The sequence below is a fragment of the Bombus pyrosoma genome, linkage group LG5 (assembly GCF_014825855.1).
Source record: "Bombus pyrosoma isolate SC7728 linkage group LG5, ASM1482585v1, whole genome shotgun sequence".
Classification (NCBI taxonomy): domain Eukaryota; kingdom Metazoa; phylum Arthropoda; class Insecta; order Hymenoptera; family Apidae; genus Bombus; species Bombus pyrosoma.
Window position 1 is genome coordinate 7,455,957 of NC_057774.1, and position 21,298 is coordinate 7,477,254.

The 21,298-nt window shown below is 37.7% G+C and overlaps 1 protein-coding gene across 3 annotated transcripts in view; it reads left to right on the forward strand.

The window, feature by feature from the left end:
• The first annotated feature begins 1,012 nt into the window (after positions 1-1,012).
• Positions 1,013-21,298, forward strand: part of LOC122567690 — a 51,988-nt gene continuing 31,702 nt past the window's right edge. The window contains exon 1 of one of the 3 annotated variants that reach the window (XM_043726540.1): positions 1,013-2,248. In XM_043726540.1, the coding sequence (XP_043582475.1) occupies positions 2,151-2,248 (98 nt within the window). In that variant the 5' untranslated portion in view covers positions 1,013-2,150. Of the gene's footprint in view, positions 2,249-12,601; positions 12,697-21,298 lie in introns of those variants that run through there. The other 2 variants (XM_043726542.1, XM_043726541.1) reach the window with 2 other exon arrangements.

The window sequence follows — 21,298 nt, forward strand, 5'->3', positions numbered from 1 at the left end:
TCTAACAATTAAAATTATCGCGAAGGAAATTATACATATGCAGTTGTATTTACGATACTAATATAAGCACTATACGTCTATTTTTAAAAGAAATAGAACTAATAACTGTTATAAGGACGTATTTTTTAGTAATACTGCATAAATTAAATAATGTCGTAAAAAAGTAGAATATAACAAAGTAATAAGCGTATTGAAATAATACTTAAACTGACCTTCCATATATTATGTAACTTGCAAGCCGCATGACAACACAGGAAGATAATCGAATCAAACACGAAGTCTCCATAGAAAAATGAAATGAAAAATTAGCGAGCGAGCGAGTTCGATCATATTTCACTCTCAATGCTGCATACTTTGTTAGGCGAATGATTTTCACTTTGTTTGTAGGCGACATGGACCGAGACAATACAGACTTAACGACTTAGATAAAAGTTACATAATAACCGCGTAGCTTTTTCTTCGGTCGTTTTCTCAGGAAATATTTCCCGCTATTTCAAGCGCCGTTATGATTCTTACGTTAATTGATTCGCCTCGAATCTGTGAAAGAGAAAACGACCAACTACCAACTAATTTATGAAGATTATTAAATCAATCTGCCATCCGTTTCTATTAAAAGATCTTGAAAAATTAGTCTTCTATAGACGTAACTTAAATATTTCAAAAGATAGGAACCATAAAAGCGTTTACATAAGAATATGGTTTATAAAAAAATTGTATTGTCATAATCTTCGTTATTTTTCTTTGTCTTTAAACATATTAGCTGTTGCACGAATCATGGAATAACTTGTTCCGGGTTTCATTTTTTTTTTTTTTTAATCTAGAAGAAGTAATTCCAAAGTTCGACTAGAAGTACAAGGTTAAAACTGGAACGAATTGCAAATATCGACGTTTATATAGAAAATGCAGCTATTCCATTGGACAGCTGCATCCTAGAGGAAGCAAAGTGTCGACATGGAATAACGCGTTAGCGTGGTACGCAACGATGCTGAGAAGGTGCACGTGTGTCTACACGCGGGGACTTTAGCTCTGCTTCAGTTCAATCTTATCGTGCGGCCCGCTCACATCTCCTGGATGCATACCAGTTACCGATCTAATAACGGTATCATCCGGCCCGCTGTTCAAATTTCCAGCGTGAAAAGTGCGTGAAAGTGCCGACATCCCACGGCGGATATTCAAAATTCCCCTTAGTTCGGGAAACTCGATCGTTCCGAACGATCTTTGAACGTCTTTGTTCGTTTGAAAAGAATCTTCAAACGTGGCACGCTGTTTATTAATCCCTAACAACGGTAACGTAACAGAGGCTAATTTAAGGAACCGAGTTAAATATTTGGAAGAATATGAAGAAAAAAATAAATTGCGATAATCGAACTTCCTTTGAGAAGAATCTTCAAACGCGACACGTTGTCTATTGATTCCTGAAAACAGCGATGAGACGGACGTTTACTTAAGAAATATTTACAAGAATAATCGAACTGCTTGTTTGAAGAGATCTAAAAGAAATGTATATAAATTAATTTAAAAGAAGAAAAAAGGGAAAAGACGGTAGATGAGGCAGAGATTTATCTAAGGAGCTGAATAGGCATCAGGCAGGAGGAAAGAAACTGCAATAATCCGGATTCGTATCATTAAGTTCTGAAAAGATCCGAACAGCCTGAGGATCTCCTTTTAAAGATCAACCAACAACAACAAGTCGATGCATTTCCTCGATCAGTTCGGCTCGATATCGTTAGAATTCGATCGAGAAGTATTTATCGACTGTATCAGATAACCAGAACGTTGCAGCGTATCGTGAAACTCGATCAAATAACCAGAATCAGTCATCAGAGTCAGCAGTGTCTGTATAGAAGTTGTTTCAAGTTTCTCGGGGATATTTCCAAATATTCGAAGAGAGACGAAGGCAAAATCGAATTTCTCGGAGCATCTTCGACTAACAAACTCGTACTAACAGATTCGAGTAGCTAGAGTTTCGAAGACTTTTTTCTTTTTTCTCTCGTCAACCTTCGGCAAAGGGAAGAAAAATGGACTCGATAGCGATCAGCGTGCAAGGAACAGTCAAGTGGATCCATCAGCTATAATTAAACGTCAATCCTAACGTCGTTGAACAGAGACACCGCCCGATCGATTGATATTCGATTCGAGAGGCTTGTTCAATGAATGGAAAAATGTTGATGTCGCCTGGTATGAGTTTAGTGGTGGCTGGTGTTGCTTCTGGTATTTGTTTTCTGATCTACAGTGGTGTCCTTAGGGGGTAAGTGCAATTTTCATTTCATTTCTTGTTCCATTTTCCGTTTATCTTCGACAATACAAGTCTGGGTAATTGTAAAGAAAGATCTTTCGATCGTTTCTTTCAGTCCTTCATTTGATTCCTCTAAAAGAAGGATTTTCCAATCCTCGGGGAGTGAGCGTGAAGTGAAGATCACTAAATGTGGTTTCTTTTCGATTTTTAAATATTATTATTGTTTATTTATCGTCAGATTTTGATAGGGCTGATAAGGTCTTGGTGACCACAGTTACGTGTATTCTATAAATATATAAATGTTAAACAATATTTACATGATTATTTTGATACAATCGTCTTAGTTGATGTTATTACTTAGTAAGTAATTGGTTAGCCTTCTTTGATATTAATAAATACTTGAGTCGTTCGAAAAAGAGATCTCCTGACCGATGGACCAAAATGGAGAACGCAACGCGGTAAAAGTAGGCCGTGCACCTCGATTCCGATTGTTAATCTCCATTGATATATTATTCAATTTCGTAAATATACGGTTCGTGCGGTGATTATATTTTCTTAGAACCTGCTTTAGCTTCTTCTGGTCAGGACGGCGAAAAAATACGCTTTCGAGCCTTGAAGATATCGCAGATAGGCGTTAATGACGCGTGACGTAGAGTGCACATTCTGCACATGTTTCGTCTGTTTGTGATGCGCTTTGAAGTGCTTCTTCTTCTTCGCCTTCTCCTCGTTCTTCATACATGAACGATTTTCTTGAATTTTCTGTCGATTTTATTGCAGATTTTAAATAGATAATAATATCGATTACTCAAGAAATTTAGAAATCGCGTTTAGATACCGAATTCCAATCGATTCGTGTTCTTTCCATTTAACGGCGCTCCGTTCCACCACCTTTTGCATTTTTTTTTTTTCTTTTTACTGGCACTGCGTGAAACATTTTCATCGTGAAACGTATACCAAAGGCGATAAGTTTCTATCGAAACGAACTCATCGATCATAAAGCGTATCTGATCCTCGTGACGACAACGAGGATCAACGTCCAATAGTCGTCGAGTTTGACGAGAATCATAAATATTATTCGTGTATTCACACAGGGACATGCCGCTTTTATGCAACGTAATCCACGAGTACATCGATTATTACGCGATTCAAGACAAAAAAAAAAAACAAGATACCAATCTGCTATGATATAAACACTGAGATAAAATTCTTTCGAGCGTAAACAATTCCTAAATTTAAACCGATCGATTTGAATTTTAAATAATCGAGAATTATCTCAAGATAGAACGGGTGGCTACAATCAGAAAGTTCGCCCATAGATGTATTAACACTATGTTAATTAGCTTCATACGTAGCGAGTTCGATAAGAAAAAAGGCTCGTGTCATTAGAAAGCTTCAAAGAAAGATTCTAAACGAGGTTAGTGTATTTTCAATTCCCGTCTTTCAAGTATTTGTCGAATATTTCTTTTCTCTTTGAGATACGCGTTCCTGCGGTTGGCGTTCCCCGTCTTCGATAGATTATATCTATTATGAAACTTGCCACGATGATTTCGTTAATGCATCTTGAAGAGTTACGAGAAACATCACGCTACGCGTAACTTAAATATTCATTAGGCTGTTTTTTGCGTTGCGTTTCATTCCCGGTTTTTATTGACAAACCGCCTAGAATCTAATAGGAAAAGAGAAGAAGATAATTTCATATCTTGGTATCTCGGTTTTCTCTGTTCCCATAGCTGTAACAACGCTCTTCGTCGGTTTCCTTCGATTCAACACAGTTTCGAAGATGTCTTTAATTGGAAAGCCACGAAACCTGGCATCACCTGATACACCAATCTCAAAACCGAGATAACGAGGACTATCTTTCGGATTATGAGATATTTACGGAGATTAGATTGCCTATTGTCTTTCGGCAATTGTTTGCCTATTGCACGCGGAACTAATTATAATTCTCACGCGTGAAAACACACCGATAACCTACCAACGTCAAGACGTTCGTAGCTGGTCGGAAAGGGGGAAAAAGATGGACGCTTCAAGTAATAAGGATAAATTTTATTTGCGAAAAATAAATACAACGTAGAAACGTTTCTAGGAACAAGATAAAATAACGACGTTGAGGATAAAAAATAATGTAATCGAGTAGGACTCTTCGGATAATTAAATCAATGCGACAGCTACAAGAAACTGAGCGATATAGAAACATTACAAAAAGTTTTTCTAAAGAATATGCATGACCTTCAAAGTAAAAAAAATTATTTAATCAGAAGAAACAAACAGAACTTCAACATTGTGGTTAATGCACAAATATAATAACAACGTCTTTAGGATAAGAATATCGATGACTTTGAAGATAAAGATATGATCTGATCAGACACAGAACAAATGAAATTATTGAGTCATCTCCAATGGATGAACAGAATAAAAAACATCTTTAACGAGAAATATCGACAACATTGAAAATAAAAAAAAATCTCCTAATCAGAAAGGAAAACGGAGATCATATAATTCAGCGAACATTGTCCTGAAGAAATAAACAGAAGTAAAGGAACACTAGGTAAAAATGTTAATAACCTTGAAAATAATTTCATTAGAAAGGGAAAAAAGTACTTTCAATCATAAAGTGACATTAGAATAAAAAAGAAATGCAATTCGTCACCTTCTACTTAAGCAGCATTTTATGCAAATGATTCGAATAGATATCGTACGAGTATCGGGGCGTTCCCTTTTTTTCTGTGCAGCCTGTACACGCGTCACACATTTGCTCGGCCATAAAGCTGTCTACCTGTGTTCCACGACACACGGATCCACCTGCACAGAGGCGTGTAATAGCTACACGGCAATTGGTGTTCGAAGCTTTTTTCGAATGGTACTCGAAGCAAGAACCGATTAGGTGAACGACTTTCGCGAGTCGCGATCATCGCCGAGGAATCGTTATTTTAGATCTCTCTTGACACTTTTGCAGGAAAAGATAGTGGATGTAGCGAGGAGCGGAGTTGGGAAGCTGGTTTCTTAACGATCCAGTTGGAATTTCTTCGTTCCGAGCCGATATAAAACGAGGCTCGCGCTCGACGTTTCGAGTTCCTGGCCAAAGTAGTCCGGCCAAAGGCCTTCGAGAAGAATCTTTGGCCGTTATGACTCGCGTATGCACCGATATTTTTCGCTTTATTACGTCTAAAAATCGTTGAGCATTCCTTTTGATAAATTTGGTTCGAAGATAACTCGACACGTAGATTGATTATTTCCATAATTGGTCCAAGTTATTATGATTCTCGAGATACGTGTATTATACCGATACTTTTTAATGCACTGTACGTACGCGTGTGCAAAAGATCGTATATCTCTTTGGAATCGAGAAAAATTTGGTTCGAGAGTAGTTTAACACATAGGTCACTGGTTATTCTCGTAGCTAAATAAAGAGATTCGAACTGTTACATAAATTTTAATAATCGTATTCGCATATAATTTATGAAACGAAAAACGGTACCATCTGATATAATAAATAAACGACGACCCCTTAAAAATTTCGTAACTGATCGAATAGTTCAACGAACATTATCTAACGCAGTAAAAATGCGTATAATTTTATACTTCGATAATTCCTTAAATTGATACACATATCGATAACATGGTAAGATAATTTCAAAAGAATCTGTAAAACTTGAATAAAAAGATTTAATAAAAAGTAGATCAAAATATTTCAACAGAAAGATGTTACAGATGCTTCTATTATCCATTTTGTTAAAATCACGACACCATTCTGAAAGTTCACGAGATTATCGTTGTTGTACCGGAAAAAAAGAAATTAAAGAAAATGCGAACTTTATTATATTTATTATACTAAATATAGCAATAAAGATATATTTTTTTTATTGATTTTCAAAGCTGTGAATAACGAGTGGAAAAAAATCGTTGGAAGGTTTATCAGCGGCTCTTTTTCTATATTAATTATCTCTATACGCAAAGTCGAGCCTCGACTTTTTTAATTCCCTGTAGACACGCGCGTGGCCGTGTTTATAAACGAAGATGTTCGCATATATGCGTATGCGTGCGACGAACTTCGGTATGCAGGGCTTGCTTTTATTTACTCTCTCTTGTTCTGACCAGTCTGACGAGTGTCGTTCGCATTCTCCTTTTTCCCCTCCAGCACACGGTAAATTATATTTCGGTGATTTCTCAAGATACGGGGGATGACAAAAATCGAGGCTCCATTGCGAAGAGCGAGGTGCACGCGAAAACTCGTGTTCGCGATATTTAAATTCAGAATATCGAGAAGGATATTCCGAATGAAAGAATATTGTGGCCAAAGTTTCGCCTCGCCTTACTCTTTATTCTTATTTTCGCTGAAACTTCGATTTTTATGAAAATTAAATTAATTAATTTACAAAATAAAATTCTACTTTCACGATAATTTGCTTTGATATTCGGAATAGAAAAGTATCGTTGGCACAAAATTTTTATGAAACTCTAATAATAGTTATGAATTATTGTGAAATTTTAAGTATTTCGAACGGTTCATAAAGATGGTACTCATCGGTTTCTTAATTCTTGACGAATTTATGGCTAGAACATAGATGCTTGGTGCGAGGTGTCATTTTCTGCATATTATCGTAGTCTTAATATCCATAAATAGTGGTATTCACCCGTTAAAGTATACACGGTGTTTGAAACGGTACAGTCTATGCAACAAATATAACTTATCTGCGAATACTTAGTCTACAACGTGAAAACGCACGTAATCAGATAATCGCTGGCTAATTGCGCATTTGTGGCATGAATAATCCAAGATAAGCTTGGTCGAACGTTTTATTTTACGCGATACTTACGATACTCGTTTTTTGAACACTGAAATAGTTCTATCGTGTCGTATTATTACACAATTAATAGGACTAACTGTTACTTATTCTCACGTATATATCGTTAAATTAACCGAAAATTTCGCGATTATCTTTACGATTATTAGCAAACTAAACAGCGAATTTTCTATAGTGAGAAAAAAAGAATTAGAAGAAAAAAGAGTTTCAAAATGCGAAAGACTATAAATATAATAATGTCCATTACGTTGCTACAGCGGCGCCAATGAACTGCACAATATTAAAACATTCACAAGATCCTACCATTCTTAATATAATCATTAACTCGCATAAAAGCCACGCCTAAAGCGAGCTATCGATCAATCAAGCCATTAAAACTAACCAACTGTGTAATTACAGATCGTAGAAAGTATTATTTTAATTTACCAGATTCCTCCTTGCTAGGAATCTTTTGCAACGACCAGCAGCAAAAATAAAAAAGGGACGATAGACGAGATAACACGATCTAGAGCAACAAGAGAGACACGAACATCTTAATTTCTCGAGCAATAATAAAGAGGCATAAAGACAGAGAAACATCGATAGAAACACAAGGCAAGAAGCTAAATCGAAACTCAATTATAGTTATATAGTTCCTCGCAATAGCGACATTCCTCCATTACGTTCGTTTTCGTAACAATGTTACGTGCCATTAATTCAACGTGGGGAACTCTCGCGTCTGCCACGGCGCGTGGTTCGCGGTTGCGACGTATCCAGACGCGTTTCAGACGCGTTTTCTGCCTTTAATAATTCGGAACAGATCGATATCGCGCGTCAACGTGTATATGCCATGTGCCCGCCTTAATGAGCGTTCATTGTTCCACAACGTGTAAGTGTGACCTAGATGAAGAAGTAATTTCTTAACGAATGTGAACCGTTGGCGTGCACGAGCTACAGCGACAATAGTCCCGCGATACCGCGTGAGAAGAACGACTCCAGGAGGAGACCGGGTCGACACAGAGGCGCTCGATTCCGACCCGATACCGCGAATAAACGATGCGAAAATATTATACGTGTATCGGGCCGCGAACCTCGACATTTTTCAATTATTCAAACCGAACCGTGGAACGAGTTTTTTCCGTGGTACGCGATTAATTATTCGAATGGAATAGCTCGAAAGGGGAAATCTTTCTTTTCGTTGATAAAAGTTGCACGTCTCTTCGAGATGAGTAATTATTTGATTGTTATTTTATACGAATAATTATTATCTGCTCATAAGCAATTATTATTCTGTCGCTTCGGTTCTTGTCTTATTGCTATTATGATGTGTTTTTGTCATTTTCTGAGAGTATAATATAACGACGAAGAAGAGTGACAGTAGAAGAGAGCTGTTTCTTTGTCTTGGCATTTCTCTAATGGCTTGATGCAACATGTAGGTAGTTTCGAATTTTCATGAGCAATAAATTTTAGTAATTTACATTTAATTCATAGTCATTAACTACAAACTCGTCTCTGAGAGAAATTTACTAAAAAGCTTTAAAACCTTAGAAAAATAATTATGTTGGACTAACCTTATAACAATAATTTTATGAGTAAATAACTGCAAAAATACTGATGTTGTAGTAGTATATTCGGTAGGACATCCGAATCGTTTTATTTGGTATTTATATTGTAAAAGAGTTAAACGTTTGATTTATGTTCAGAAAGTGGTCAAGTAAAATGTACCTAGTGGAGAAAGCGACCTTGACTGGCCAATTGACTTCGACCGGGTTTTAAATAATTCAAAGACCTCGTGTGTGAGACAAAAGCTATTTGTATTCTTCGTAAATTAGGCACAGTGATATCAAATAAGCGGGAACGTTATGTAAACAACTCGTTTAAACACCGAAATAAATCAAACGCAATCTTCAGGAAATGTTTATTAAGAGCATTAAAATTACATTATTTTCGAATATCGTTTCGAAAACCAAATCATTTTAGAAATTTCGTTGAAGAATTTTCTATGAACATGTACGATATTCGACTAACATGTACATGAAGATAAAAGATACACGAGGACGATTCAACGATGGTACAAAATTTGCAAGGTAGAAGAGGAAAATAATATTACTAAACTGAAAATCTCGTTGCTGGAAATTTAATGCAGTGCAAATTCACAGATTCGAACGCGGAATATATGTGGGAGTATGTTATATCATAAAACGGAAGAGCAACCTCTGGTACCGTTAATAACCACGATAATATGCAGACGATCGAAGCTGAAAACCGATCTGCGTTCGGTATATCTGAAATCGCGTATGAAATGATACAATACAGGAAAATGATACACGAATTCTCTGAATGATAGATGTATCATGAATATTTGAATTTGGCTGATCAATACATTAAATATGGCTCAATTGTCGATCAAATTAAATCAGATTAAGGAAGAAGATTTTTAATAAAAATCATCACTTCGTCATGAAACGAGATGAAATTTAGTAACTTGTGCCTTACTGGTTATTGCAAGCACATTAACATTTGGTAAAGGTTGAAGACGCTATTAAAAAAGTCTGTCCCAGCTAAATAATTTTGTAATGCATAAATTATTTAAAAAAGAAACCGCGACGACTCGAAGAATTTTTAAATTCAATATTTCTCATGAATAAATACGCTGTTTGAAAGAGACTACGTGGTTAACATTTTATTTAAAAAACATTTCACGTATACCCACGATCAGATATTTCCCACGCAGGTCTCTTACAAACTTTCCCTTCCGCAATCTGCCTTAATCTAAAAATAATCATTGAATCGAAAAGCTTGTTTATCCAAACGTTACTTCACGGTTTCACGAAACCGTGAGTTTAATGGCATAAAATAAATAGCAAACTAGTCTCCGGTTTGCTCTTTTTCGATCAGATAACTGTGTGACTGTGTCAATCAGATGTATTACATTTTTCCACCCACAACAGGCGGCCACGATTTCATTCGCATTATGTAACACCGGTGTGGGTATCGTAAATGAATATTACGATGCGCTAACTGTTAATCAGGAACGTGGAATCTGGCAATTAACGCGAGGAATGCACCGACACGAATCTCGTGAATACTTTCGCGCGTAATTTTCTTCATTTTCCAAAGTTTTCCCAACAGACGCGAAGAAAGGCTACAAGGATCTTGCTATTGGAGGAGTCCTCGTCACGAGAATTACATTCTGATTGCTATTAAAAATAGAACATATAGAAAAAAGGAATTTTCTTCGATAGATCGAACGTGAACCGCTCACGAGCCATTACTCGGATCCATTTCCCTGACCGCGCATCCTGCACGCTCCATTTTGCCTGAAAACGAACGTACGGGCTCATGGACGAGATCGAACGTCCGATTAGAGAGCACGAAACACAGGCTGGCGTTTACGAATGCGCTTGATGTGACCGGACACCTGCCACGAATCGTAATGTATTTGCACGAGTTCGTTGAAATTTTGTCGAGCGTTAAGAAAACAGTTATACAACTTCTCCACTTCCTCGACGTAATATAGGAAACGTTTAGAAGAATGACGAAGCAGCCGGTCACGTGAATTCCAACGAATCTAAGCCGGCTCCGGAGGAAACTGATTTTGCATGGTTTGCTGCAAGATCTTCTGATATTCTGAGATACAATGAACGTAAGAAATATTTGCACGTCATTGCATTTATCATGGCATTTATATACATATACATTAATAAATTGAGCATAGATATATTAAACTAAACTTTTTCACTTAGTAGTACGTTCGTGCGAATAGAAAGGTTTGACGCTATGTGAATGAAATATAGAATTTGATAGAAAAATGATTCGTTAGAAAATAAGAGTATGCACTTTTTGTAGCCACTGTATAGTGTATTTTTTCTATAAAAAGGTAAATTACAATCGTGGGTTTCGAAATATGAGTAACGGGTGGAATTGTCTTTCTGATAAATCATGGAAGAGGAATTAGTCATGAAAGGAGGTAATTGAAGGATGGAGGAGGCGGAGGACAAGCATGGATCTATCGTAATTATCTGTGAAATGTCACTGCCTACGATTTTCAATTGCAAGTAATTTTCTATCAGAAAAAGAAGAATATTTGAATATATCAAGCCTACGTCTACACACAACAACGCTCACTCAATCGTTATACAGCAATTAGCAATCGAAGCACATTCGTCAGCCAATTCGTCATCATCCATTCAATCTTTGAAACACTCGAACCAAGCATCTTCCAGTCCTTAAACCGACTTTTAAATCACCCAGTCCTTAAATTATATAAATCAAGCATCGTCCAGTTCTTAAATCATCCAGTCCTTAAGTTACCTAAACCAAACACTGCATAATTCTTCAATCCCCAAGTACAAAATCAAGCAATCCTTAAATCACGCAATCGTCGAAGCGCTCAATCTTCGCAAAATCTTTGCGACGCCCAATTCACGACGCCAAATTATCCAATCCATGAATCACAAGATCCAAGCGTTCTTAATCTGTAAATTATCCGACCTTGGAAGCAATCTACCCTTGTAACATCTCCAATATCTAGATTACCCAATCCAAACTTCGCGTAATCCTTACATTGTCAGATCCAAGAATTTCGTGCAATCCTCGAAAATACCAGGACGGAGGAAACGTGAAAAAATCGGAAGGTATGAAACGATCTAGAATTATGAGACAGGTGTGTCCACGTGTTGGCTGTGCAGGCACGTGAGGTCAGCAGCGGTTCGTGAATTCATGGCAGGACCGGATGTACGCGCACGGTTACCGATTAGTGATGCGTGGCTCGTTGTACGGTTCAACAGCATCGACCAACGTCGGCCAACAGAAGCGACATCGCGACCTCGAGAGTGGAACAAGGAGGGAGGAAAGACGTGGCGCGTCGGGAAGAACAGAACGGAGAACAAACTGGACATTGGGATGCACAGTCCGGGCCATGACACGGGCGTCCTTAATGGCAAAACGTCGTTACACAATGGCCGACGTATCAAACCATATTAAACAATAGCTTCGGTCAGCGTGTAGGGGGACCGGAAGCAGAGGAGGAACCGTAGACCGGGGGAGCCTCGAACAACGGCTCCCTCATTGTTGAGATGCTTCGTGTCGCGGATAGTCAGTCAGCCGGTGTATTTTGCTTCTTTTACCGGTGTTAGAACGCTTCTCTTCAAATTCATTTTCTGAATAAACGAAAAAGAAGAGGGACGTGTCCTATTCCGAAGATCATTCGATGAAGATTTGTTAAAGCATCGCGCGCGTTTTTTTTTTTGGTTTTGTTGGTTACAGTGTTCGTAGAGTAGAAAACAGGCGCGATTAATTAAACAAGAACATTGGACAGTTTTAATTCGACCTTGTTATATAACGTTGACGACCTTCATTTATAAAAGGTCTTTGTGATACACGTTTATTCTTTGGAAGCTGTCCGAATTTGGACGCGAACGGTGTTCCTTGCAAAGGATCCTTTGTCGCTTTAATTTTACTTGTGATTCACCGAAAGAAACTTTCAGCAATATCTACAGCAAATTGAGCAACAATAACTCTTATCCGTGATTCGGTTCGTGTGTTTTGAATGAACGTGCGACGCTAAAGAGAGAAAAAATACTCGAAGTGCTTGATGAAACCGAGCGAGGCGAAGCGGTTGATCAAAATTTTCCTGCTACGGACGATCCTTTGCCGGAGAAAGCGGGAGAAACGGTAAGGACGAAACTCGTGTGTCCGCTCGACAGAAGCGTGGACGACGCGCGGCGTTTTTAATCGCGCGCTCTCTGTATGGACGTACTTTCTATCGATCGCAAGAAGATCGAGGTTAACGGTTTTGTACGATACCACGGAGAACTTCTGAACGAATAGGCATCTCACGCTGAGCTTCGCGTTTACCAGGATTCGTAATTTCATCGGTTCATCGAGTCGCTGTCGATCGCAGCTTGAGATAGATTGTATGTGCTTGTCTGCGGTGTTTATTTGCTTCCGAGGAGATTGGAAATGTATATATCGTTCGTTTGTTCCGATTGTTGGTGATTAAATGAGGAAACGGACCACCCTACTGGATATAAGTGAGACACACAACTTGTTGGTATGAGTCGTTCGATTCATTTATCGCGATTAATTATGTCTAGAGCGGGAAATTCGTATTTAACTTACTTTGAGATTTTCGTGGTCTGGTATCATATAATTATCAAGATTGAGACTTTAGCTTGTATTTTTTCTTGGAATGATTCGAAACTCGAGGTATTGGATAAGTCATATTACACAGGTTGTAACAATTGTAGATACTTTTCTTTGGATAAAGAGAAACAAAGATGCCACAAAATATACGATAAAACTTCACTTCTCTTCAATTTCTAAGTGGACAAATATGGAATATCGTAATTAATAACGATGTATGTGTGATTGTATTTATAACAAAGTTTAGATTGTACTCTAGCTTTAGTCTCAAATCTTTAGCCTGAAAATTGCCAGGTAAAAATTACATGGGCTACTTGTGTATTCTGTTATGCAACATAATATTACAGTAGACAGGTAAACTCATTTAAATACTAACAAAGTAAATTGTAAGAGAAGAAATTAAATAGCAATCACAAGATCATCAGGCTATCATTCGTAGAGTTTTACATAGAGCTTCCTCAAGTGCCACCAGATTTTTCATTAATTACACCAAGCTTTCAGTTTTCTAAAATTAAAGACTTTATTACTCATCCCAAATTTTGTCCGAGCACTTCGATTATGAACGTAATTCCCTCTGATCGTCCATTAGCGTCTGTAGGTAAAAGCAGCGACAAATTCAAACGATCTTAAACGAATTAACTAGTGCGGAGAGGCTTCAAAGTGAAATTAAAGATACAAGTCCAGTTGCATTATCGAACATTTCCCCGTATGCTGTCAACGTTTCATAAGCCCACGTGCTGCTGTAACACAGTTACATAACGGTCATGTAATTTCTTCTGTCTTACACTCTTACCATTGCGTAATGTACATTTCCGTCCTTAAAATGCATCAAATGTTAGCATCAGAAGCAGCAGGAAAAAGATTAAGGGTGTGTCCTGAATTAGAATGTCCTAAAACAGCGTCTTTTTGTGACTTTTTTTAAAAGGGAAAGAAAGAAATGAAGTTATTGAATTTTGAGATATGGTTTTATATATATTTAACGAATACAAAAAATTTTTTTTTAAAGTAAAAAGGAAAGATTATAACAGATTTCTAAGCCTATTTCATGGGCTGCAGTTTTCAATCGTCGGGAAGGATCCACCTCGTAATTCTTCACCGAAACAAACAACCAAAAAAGGATTAAATTATTATATATTTTTCTTCTCGATGAACTAATTTGAACTGAATGTATTTAATAATTTCATAATGATTCTTCGGCTTTGCTTAAGTTTCCGTGCCTCGATATCTGAAACGAGAGTGTACACTGCCTTTGCCGTGGCGTTCTCTTTAAAATGGACAAATATCGATCCGCGATAACCTTTGATACTGTTTGAAAATCCATTAGCAAGGAAAACATTGCAGGTAAAAGTTCAAATTACGCAGCCGTAAATCATTGGATTTTTCACGTGGGCGTTTCTCTCGTGCAATTAAGATGCTAACGATCGAACCGTTCACCGGCAATTTATTGGCCCACTTAGTGCGCGACGCCGATTCCATGAAACTCGCGCGAGACACTTCGATCAACTTCGCATGGATTTATCACCCGGCCGATCCCTTTGAGCGGACATTTTCATTCCTCGATGAGAACAGCGGGTATAGGACGAAGCTTCGTCGTGTGATTCATGTCCGAGGTTGGGAAACGTGTCGCATCGAAAGAAATTCTTAAGAGAAGAAGGCCGTCGAGAATAAGGTTCTTTGAATGTTACTTCTGACTTTCAATATAATACGCGGAGAATAAAGAAAAAATTCTGAGGCAAAAGCAAACATATTTACGGCGCTGACACGTTACAGAAAAATTTAGAAGTGAAGAATTTGTAATTTAAAATTCTTAACAGGTGGAACATAACGTGCTGTGACTTTTTGCACCTCATACGAAACGAAAAAAAATTACAAACGCAGTCTTTGTTACAATGTTTTTTTCAAAAAATTACATAATCCGATAAAGTTAAATACCAAATAGATGGAAACGAAGTTAAAGTACGATAGTTCGGATATCGATTAAAGCCTAAGCTTTTCAGCCTACTAGAATATGCGATGCGAATGTTAACACGGAATCGCGAGGAATCCAAGTGGAAAGGAGAAGCGAAACAGATCGATTTCCGTAAAAATGGAAGACAGAAACCAACTACCCGAACTATTATTTATTACCGAGGTTCAAGGTTTAATTGGATCGTTCTGGCGAACATAAATCACGCCATCGTCGTGTTATTTTCAAAACAACTTTAACAGTTCCTGTATTTTACCTCGAGACGAGATTGAAAATATTCGTGCCATTTTACTAAATAGATTTATCGCAAAATAACGAGGTGTGCGAAAAACAACGAAATTGTTTGACAAACAAATATAAATCTTGCTCTTACGCAAATGAAGGAAGAATGTCGTTTACCAGTTTACAATTTTAATTTCATATCGTTCCTGTGATTTTCATTAAATTTCTGTATTTTACTTCGAGGTGGAATTGAAAGTATTCGAGCGATCTTATCAAGCAGATTTATTACGAAATAACAAAGTGTGGTTACGTGGCAAACGTAACGAAATTATTTAAAAAACAAACATAAATTTCACTATTATAGTAAGTGACTGAGAAGATGTTATTTGCTAGTTTATAATTTTAATTCGGTATGTTAGCGAGTAGCACGTGTCGTAAGATATTCTCCTCGATCGTAAGCATCGTTTCACAATAACTGAGAATAGAAATACCTTTCACGCAATTCCATCGCGTAATCATACAGCTATTAACGACACGTGGGCATGAAAAATACTAATCACACGTGGAGACCTTCGGCGAAACCAACATAGTGTCGTAATTTATGATCTTACCAAAATCCTACGCGATTTGATATAACCGATGCTATTTGGTGTTTTGGAAATCTCTTGTAATTTAAAAAACAACAATATCTCTTTAAATTCCGGAAGACATAGAAAGTACGAGCTTTGTAACAGTCTGCTTTTTACTGGAGAAGATTGTGGCTTGATTATGCTGCATTAGGTCATTCATGATTTGGATACGTTTCAGTGCGTAGCATCAGACATCGGTAGAACGAGATACTGTGAATCCAATAATAACATTAGTATATGGCATACGGTGGAATTTCATTTATCCAGACTTGATTTATTACAAAGAAATATACCTTCAAATATACCCATTCATTTTTACAAGTTTTTCCATTGAACAACAACTCTATTGAAGTTCAATTTCTTAAAATAATTAAGACGTTGATATGAAAATTTAATGAAGTGTCAGAAATGCTCGGACTGTTGAATGTTATTTAACAATCTTAATTATTCTCAATTATTATCAACTTAAACAATTTAAAAATATTATTTGATATATTTAATTTCACATAGAACGCAGATTAGCATGCGCTGTCGTTGAAGTGTTATATTAGCCGAACTCCTATCGATGTAATCCATTTATGTGAACAAAAAGTTGCAGATAGTGAGTAATATATGAACTATTTCTCCTTCAACCAGTTCGAATGCATCGAGTCTCGCTTGTACTATCTTTTCCTCGTCGTAGTCAGGTGCAATACTGATTTATATATAGTATTATTGAAACGTGAACATTAAGAGCACAAGACGAGAGAGAACATAGGAAGAATATACGTAAGATGTGCTAGAACAAACGAAATTGATTTTCAAACCACGTACGTTGTAGCATCTGTTCAACATTGAAACATACATATTTAAGAGTAATTCGTCCCAGGCCCACACCGAAAAGCAAAGTTATCGCCAGTGCAAGGATTTAAACAGCAGCAAAATGTAATATAAGCTAAAAGACAAGTGGCAAAAATTCTATGAAATTTATTATTTAGTGGAAATCATAAAATGATGAGACAATCATGTTTGGCAACATTTTTGACTGTGACATCTGGTACTTGTTCCATCCATTCGCATAATTCGAAAGTGTTTGCTTTTTACCACGATAACGAAGGCGAAGTGGTCGATATTTCTTCGCGTTCGTTGTAACATTTTTGTACGTTATAGCACTCTGCTTTTCGTCATAAAAATTGCTCGTTATAGGATTCGTTCTTCGTAGCGTGTCTTACCGTATTATACTACTTGAGGGAGCAGAATTTTAATAACGTCGGAATAATCCTTCGCTCAAAAAGATTTATTAAACCAGCTACTCTCTCTTTCGATCCACGGCCTACATAAAACACCGTCTCTTTTATAATCGTAAACCCGTGTCCTAGATTACCAAGCGTGAAATCTCGCCTCGTACCAAGCATTGTACATATAACGAGAAAAATTCTCTTTTGTATTAACAAACATCTTGCCAACCTCCAAACCGATCATCTGAAAAAAAAGCTCGTCTTTGTTCGAGCGAACCAATCGAATCGATGGTTTACATATACAATGCAAGTATACTGTTACGAAATATCACGATCTAGAGCTATCTTGCGAACCCGTGAAAGGTTGTATGTACCACGTAACAATCGCTGTGTGGCACTTTCGAAATTACGTCACGCATCAGGCCACACCAAGGGGGATTCTCGATTTCGACTTATAACAGCGTACGAACCAGCGACGATTTCGTCAATTGACGTCGAAGGTTCGGCCAAGTCGGCTGCTGCTTTTTTTCATTTTTCTCTTTTTGTTGCCACTAGTTCTCGAAACACAGAGTCGAAATCCAGTGAAAGTTCAGATTAATTGATGGATAGGGGTGCTCAACCTCTCCTCAAACCAAAGGGAAAGATCTTGAACTACAGATCTCCTACCATACCGTGTAGCTCGTGTGCACAACACCGAGTTTCCCCGACCGGCCAAGCTACTGTCACTTTCAAACCGGCACTCCGGCACAAAGGAACGAGCTGATCGGCACCGTTCGCCAACGGTGTCCACGAAAATGGTCCGTGAACTCAGTTGAATGGAATATCCAGCTGCAAGAGAGATCGCTTTCGGTTGATTCCTTTGACTGGTGGCGAGGAGGGAAGCTGTGCCGATTGTTTTCCCGCTGGTGAATTGTTTGGAAGACTCAGTGTGATCTTTTACCTAGATCACTGACTTGCGAAGAACGTTGCTTCAACAGGATTCTACGTATGGTCTACGAACGTTGTTATATGAATAACCATCGAAGAGGAAGATCGTTCGATTATATCGGATGTTTGATTGCTTTGCCGTTGGTGATTTGTTCGAGAAATTCAGTGTGATTTTCTTCTTCGGATTCTATTCTGATCTACAAAATTTTGTTTGTATCAACAGCGGAGGAGAAGAGAAAGATTCGACTCGATCACGTTAGAAGTTGAGTCGATTGCTCGTCAGTGGTGAAATATTCCGAAGACTTAATGTGATTTACACACATTTGTGATGAGTATTGTTGCAAGATTCCATTCTGCAGAAATTGGCACACGTAATTGAAGAGGAGGAATCAACCCTAATTTGATTACCTGTTACTTAGGCTATAATAAGGAAGAAAATCGAGTCGATTATCCTACAAATGATGAATTGTTCGAGAGGTTTAATGCGACCTTCTGCCAGTTACATCGCAGATTTGTGAGGAACATCATTCGAAGGGGGTCCGCTTTGCATAGATTGATATTTGTAATCGAAGAGGAAAGATCTGACTCGATTTGATTATCTTCGGCTCTCGATAGTATTGTCGAAGCTGCGAGGATCATCTACAGGGATTATCCTTGAAGTCGGCTCGAAGAATCTCTGTCGAATAGATCGCTGAATCTTCACATTTGCATGGAAAGCGCATCAATCTATCGGCCGCGCGACAGGCAATCGAATGTCTGCATTGGAAGCCAGTTTTTTGCTGCGCTGGGAGCCGCAGAATCAGCGTGATTGAGTTTAATTATCGGCGAGAGAAAGAGCGGCACCGACAAGCGTCGACGGAAAGAGAAAAAGCACACGGCTTTTGAGAGCGTCCGGCAAAAAGATCGTTGAAAAACAGCCGGTGTACGAGGTATTAAGTTGTATTCATCGCGAAGAGAAAGGAAATAAATCAGCGAACCTCGAAATAGATCGTCGCAGAGGAAAAAGAAATGTGTGATAAAAGTGGAAGAAATAGTATTATCAGTCGAGCCAATACGAACATTAAAAGAGCTCCATCTGCGATCCAAATTAAATTAAAAGACGTGAAATAGATCAGACAAGAATCGTCAATTAAAATTCAGTATCTTTTAACGAAGAAACTTAGTTCCAGTTATCAAGATATCAATTACACCAATTTCGAATATAAATTATCTAAACGCGAAACTAATTTTAAAGAAATGAAAAACTCATTTTTTCTGATAATAATGTGAATATATTATCGAAAAATCGGACAAAAAACCTAGAAAGAGATATATTATTAGTCTATAACTTGCATACGTATATGTAACAAATCGAGAAAGTGTAATACAAAGAGCTGACAGAAACGATATAGGAAGCGACAAAAACGATTGACGCACATCATATGCAAGGAAAACTGGCGCTCGTTTTCCAGTTGGTTAATCCGTGTGATGGACTGCACATTACCAGTAAGTTCTCGTTTATATTATACATTCGTGACGAGAAGTGACAAGATCTAAGTGCACCTCCTTCGCCCCTTCACTCATTGCCGACAGTTTACCAACGCAAAATCGAGGTGAACGAGGCGGAAGTGTGGCTTGCCGTTGAATTGAAAGTGAAAAGAGAAGCACGATGTTGGGCTACGTCTCGAGTATCATCACCACGTTGCTGCTGGAGGCGGAAAGAGTGGTCCCTGGACAGGAGAAGTACAATATGGCGACGTTCATGGTGCTTTTTCTGTTGATAACCATCGAAGTGGTCGTGGTGAAGGTTGTCACCTCCGACATGGAAAGAGACGAAGAAAGCCACGCCGGTTTGAGAGCTGCTGCCACTTTCTTCGATCGCGAGGATTGATCCTCCATCATCGTGGATCATCGTGTCACACTTCTGTGTTGTAATATCGTGCAGCAAGTGGAAGAGATGAAAATTATATCGTGAGATAAAAATCTCGCGGTACAGCGTGATTTCTGAGTAATGAGATTCTTCGATCAAATTTATTTAGTGCTTTGGTCGAATTCATTAGTGATCCTAGCGCGTTTTCTGTGTTATTAGGTTATATATCATCGTTCTTTGTGTAATTTAGGGCTTTTTCTTCAAGATTTCTCTCGTTTGTTACTCCACGTGTATTCCAATTGTGATTGAGAGTTGTTTAAATATTGGTTCTCTTGAATGCAAGCTCTTGTACGGCGTGATTTAATGTTGAAAAATGAGAAAATGGAGAGCGTGGTCATATGGAGTGATGCATTGTTCGAAATAATTAATAGGCTATAGGAAATCGATAACGATCTGAGTAAGCGATAAAATATGTATTTTAATCCTTCGGTAAGAACACGAGATTCTATTCAAATCGATACTTCATTCCTAATCTATTCGAAACATCGAACAAAGTACATAATACGTATAATCAACCAGCCATATTTCCACAAATAGAATACGAATTAAAAGAAAATGAACATTTAATGTTAATAAAAGTTCCATCAAAGTGGTCGTTCATCTTTGCGGAATAATAACGAAATTAGCGAACCGTTGTACGTTGTAACAAGGCATATGCTAATGCTTCGTACCCAAATGCAAACTGGCGAAAATTTCATTAAACGCAGTGACCTATCATTGGACATCGCGTAATACCTACGTGCATGAATAATTGACGCGCGGCTCTGTCGACAATGATGGATGCGTTGTTTCGTGGCACAAAAGCGGAGGAAATAATCGACGTTTATGGAAATTAGTCCCTTGGTAATTTCTGGCTTCCGTTTTCCGTAAAGGAGAATCAAGATAGAGGAACTGTAATTATATTGGCGAAAATGGAACAAGGATTCCTTTGGAAAGAACAGAAAAGATCGACTGGTAGACGCCTCTTACGAATATATTATTCGTATTATACGAAATATTTTCAAAATCATCACTAGCACCATTATGAACGCTCACGATTATATTGATCGAGTTTAAAATAAATTTGAAAATGTATATAGAAACTACAAGATTTAATACAAGCATATATACATCGCAGGAATTACAGAAATAATTAAACGGTCAATTATCCATTGCATTAATAAATCTCAACACGCAGTGAGGCCATATTTAACATTTATTACATTCTCGAGATAGCTGTTCATACTGTATAGGTAATTTTTTACTACGTACATGAGTTTGC